The 3,908-nt window shown below is 56.6% G+C and overlaps 1 protein-coding gene and 1 pseudogene across 1 annotated transcript, besides 3 other annotated features; both read left to right on the forward strand.

The window, feature by feature from the left end:
• Window positions 1-3,908: a sequence feature (areas not merged during assembly with more than two copies in the genome that could not be assigned to a particular haplotype).
• Window positions 1,419-1,796, forward strand: Tc00.1047053511853.10 (mucin TcMUCI, putative; the record flags this gene model as incomplete). Its single annotated transcript, XM_798080.1, has 1 exon — window positions 1,419-1,796. One exon carries the CDS (start codon window positions 1,419-1,421, stop codon window positions 1,794-1,796), a length of 378 nt encoding a protein of 125 aa, XP_803173.1.
• Window positions 1,596-1,630: a microsatellite.
• Window positions 2,010-2,093: a sequence feature (T-rich).
• On the forward strand, window positions 2,305-3,291 carry Tc00.1047053511853.21 (annotated as a pseudogene).

Consider the following 3,908-nt stretch of genomic DNA (forward strand, 5'->3'; position numbering starts at 1 on the left):
TGTGTGCCCTCTGCGTGCTGTGCTGCGGTGCCAGCGGTGTCGGCCGATGCTGGGGATTATGATGTTTCTTGTGGTCATGGAACTTTGTGCGGAATTGGAGTTGGTGTTGACGGTGAACCCTCCGCCCGGTTGGTAGTCATGCATCTACTGGAGGTACAAAGGGTGAATGTTTTCAGGGAGGTGGAGGTGACTCTCCGGGTTCTGCTACACCCGCTTGCACATCGTCACCTGCCGATGCGGAAGAGCCCGAGGGTGGGGCTTTAAATGGCCCCAAGAAGGATGTATCCCGTGTTGAGGAGGACCCCGATGCAGCGCAGGACCCGCTACAACCAGGTCTCACGTTGTGTCGGCAGCCGAGGTGATGGCGGCACAACCGTGAAGGAAGAAGTGACTGGTGTGGAGAGCAGCGACACTGCTGACTTGCCCCCAACGAGAGCCACGCACCACAAGCAGCACGACCAGTGACGGGGGAGCCGGAAGGCACAGGGAAACAGGCAGCATCGAAGGCGTTATCAACGCCAGCAGAGGGACGAGGGATATCAGGCGCGACGGATCAAAAAGTGGACTCACCAAAGGAGGAAGCCGCGTGCAGCGCAGGTGCCACAAACAGTCGGTCACCTGTCGGTCAACAACAAACCGAACCTTCATCTCCCTCTACGAGTGGAAGTACTTCGACTTTGACTCCGGAAGAGGAACCCGCTGGGGAGCCCCATTCCAGCAATAACCAGCCATCTGGTGACGCGGTACCGAAGGAAGGAACGCAACATGAAGGTCTTGCTGGCGGCGAAACGCAAGTATAGCCCGCAGCTACTAACGACGAATCGATTGGAACAGCACCGACTGGCGACGGCGACATCAGTACCGTGGCCTCCCACACCACCTCCCCTTTTTGCTCTTGCATCTTCCTGTGACGCGTGCTGCTGCTGCTGCGGTGGTGGCTGTGCGTGCATGAAGTGGTGTGCGCCGAATATGAACTAAGGCCCAATGCAACTGAACTGTTTTTGTGATGAATATAGGCTGCACTTCCCGTGGACCAACAATTCTCGTGGTGCGCGGGGATATCTTTCCCTTTATTGTTACTTTGGCCTTTTGGGCTGCTGTGTGCGCTGCATCTATTCTCGTGTGTGTGTGCGTACTCTCCGTGAGGGGTGCAGACACGACGGACCGCTCTCGCCGTGTGTGCATGCGGTGGAGCCTTGTGTGCCGCTCCTGTTTGCTTCTCCCTCTTCCATCTGTGTGTGTGTGCCTGCTGCCGTGGATTGGAGTGTGTGTCGTGCGTGGTGTGCGGCGTACGGTGCATGCCTGGCTGCTGCTCTCTCCTCATGTGGTTTGCCCTCTGTGTGTGTGTCTGCCGCACCTCTCGTCTCCCCTGTTGCTCTCCATGTCCCTCACTGTGCAGATAAGCTCCACACGACTGAATGACCACACTCACGATGATGACGTGCCGTCTGCTGTACGCCCTGCTGGTGCTCGCACTGTGCTGCCGCCCGTCCGTGTGCAGCGAAGAGGTTAAGCAGGACAATACCACTACGACTACCACAACAAAGCCACCAACTACGACGACCACGACCACAACAAAGCCACCAACTACGACGACCACAACGACCACCACCACAACCACCACGACCACTGCGCCAGAGGCACCAAGCATTACGACTACAGAGGCGCCAAATACGACGACCACCCGTGCGCCGTCAAGTATTCGCAGAATTGACGGCAGCCTCGGCAGCTCTGCGTGGGCGTGTGCCCCGCTGCTTCTCGCCGCATCCGCGCTGGCGTACACCACTCTGGGCTGAAGAGGTGTGTGCGGGCTGTGCGTGCGAGCACTCAGCCACGGGGACATGTGTACGTCTACTGTTGTCCGATGTATAAAGTAAGAGTACTTATGATGATTGTGTTTTGCTTTGCTTGCTTCTGCTGCCATGCTGTGTGCTCCGCGTTGTGCACCACATCCGTCACGTTGAACGCATCCCAGACACACCCATATGCATGCGCACTGGAGCCTTGGGTTTGTTTTTTCTTGTTCTTTAATTCTTTTTTTAATTTTTTCTTAATTCTTTTTTAATTCTTTTTTTCGTTGTTTCTGCTTTTATAGCTTCTGTGTTGTGGGGCGGTGTGCGAGTTCTGCAATTGTACTGATTCCATCTGTCTCATGTTGTGTTTGTTGCTGTTGCTGCTGGGCTGCTGCCGTTTGTTTTTGTGCGGTGGCTGTGCGTGGTGTGGCGGTCGTATTTCTCTCTTTGTTTTCGCTGCGTTGACGGGGAGTTGGTTTGTGCTGGAGGCCGCACGCAAGTGACGGGAGTGATGGCGATGATGGTGCCTGGCCGTGTGCTGCTGGTGTGTGCCCTCTGCGTGCTGTGCTGCGGTGCCAGCGGTGTCGGCCGATGCTGGGGATTATGATGTTTCTTGTGGTCATGGAACTTTGTGCGGAATTGGAGTTGGTGTTGACGGTGAACCCTCCGCCCGGTTGGTAGTCATGCATCTACTGGAGGTACAAAGGGTGAATGTTTTCAGGGAGGTGGAGGTGACTCTCCGGGTTCTGCTACACCCGCTTGCACATCGTCACCTGCCGATGCGGAAGAGTCCGAGGGTGGGGCTTTAAATGGCCCCAAGAAGGATGTATCCCGTGTTGAGGAGGACCCCGATGCAGCGCAGGACCCGCTACAACCAGGTCTCACGTTGTGTCGGCAGCCGAGGTGATGGCGGCACAACCGTGAAGGAAGAAGTGACTGGTGTGGAGAGCAGCGACACTGCTGACTTGCCCCCAACGAGAGCCACGCACCACAAGCAGCACGACCAGTGACGGGGGAGCCGGAAGGCACAGGGAAACGGGCAGCATCGAAGGCGTTATCAACGCCAGCAGAGGGACGAGGGATATCAGGCGCGACGGATCAAAAAGTGGACTCACCAAAGGAGGAAGCCGCGTGCAGCGCAGGTGCCACAAACAGTCGGTCACCTGTCGGTCAACAACAAACCGAACCTTCATCTCCCTCTACGAGTGGAAGTACTTCGACTTTGACTCCGGAAGAGGAACCCGCTGGGGAGCCCCATTCCAGCAATAACCAGCCATCTGGTGACGCGGTACCGAAGGAAGGAACGCAACATGAAGGTCTTGCTGGCGGCGAAACGCAAGTATAACCCGCAGCTACTAACGACGAATCGATTGGAACAGCACCGACTGGCGACGGCGACATCAGTACCGTGGCCTCCCACACCACCTCCCCTTTTTGCTCTTGCATCTTCCTGTTACGTGTGCTGCTGCTGCTGCGGTGGTGGCTGTGCGTGCATGAAGTGGTGTGCGCCGAATATGAACTAAGTCCCAATGCAACTGAACTGTTTTTGTGATGAATATAGGCTGCACTTCCCGTGGACCAACAATTCTCGTGGTGCGCGGGGATATCTTTCCCTTTGTTGTTACTTTGGCCTTTTGGGCTGCTGTGTGCGCTGCATCTATTCTCGTGTGTGTGTGCGTACTCTCCGTGAGGGGTGCAGACACGACGGACCGCTCTCGCCGTGTGTGCATGCGGTGGAGCCTTGTGTGCCGCTCCTGTTTGCTTCTCCCTCTTCCATCTGTGTGTGTGTGCCTGCTGCCGTGGATTGGAGTGTGTGTCGTGCGTGGTGTGCGGCGTACGGTGCATGCCTGGCTGCTGCTCTCTCCTCATGTGGTTTGCCCTCTGTGTGTGTGTCTGCCGCACCTCTCGTCTCCCCTGTTGCTCTCCATGTCCCTCACTGTGCAGATAAGCTCCACACGACTGAATGACCACACTCACGATGATGACGTGCCGTCTGCTGTACGCCCTGCTGGTGCTCGCACTGTGCTGCCGCCCGTCCGTGTGCAGCGAAGAGGTTAAGCAAGACAATACCACTACGACTACCACAACAAAGCCACCAACTACGACGACCACGAC

Source organism: Trypanosoma cruzi, genomic scaffold (genome assembly GCF_000209065.1).
Source record: "Trypanosoma cruzi strain CL Brener 1047053517177 genomic scaffold, whole genome shotgun sequence".
Taxonomy (NCBI): Eukaryota; Euglenozoa; class Kinetoplastea; order Trypanosomatida; family Trypanosomatidae; genus Trypanosoma; species Trypanosoma cruzi.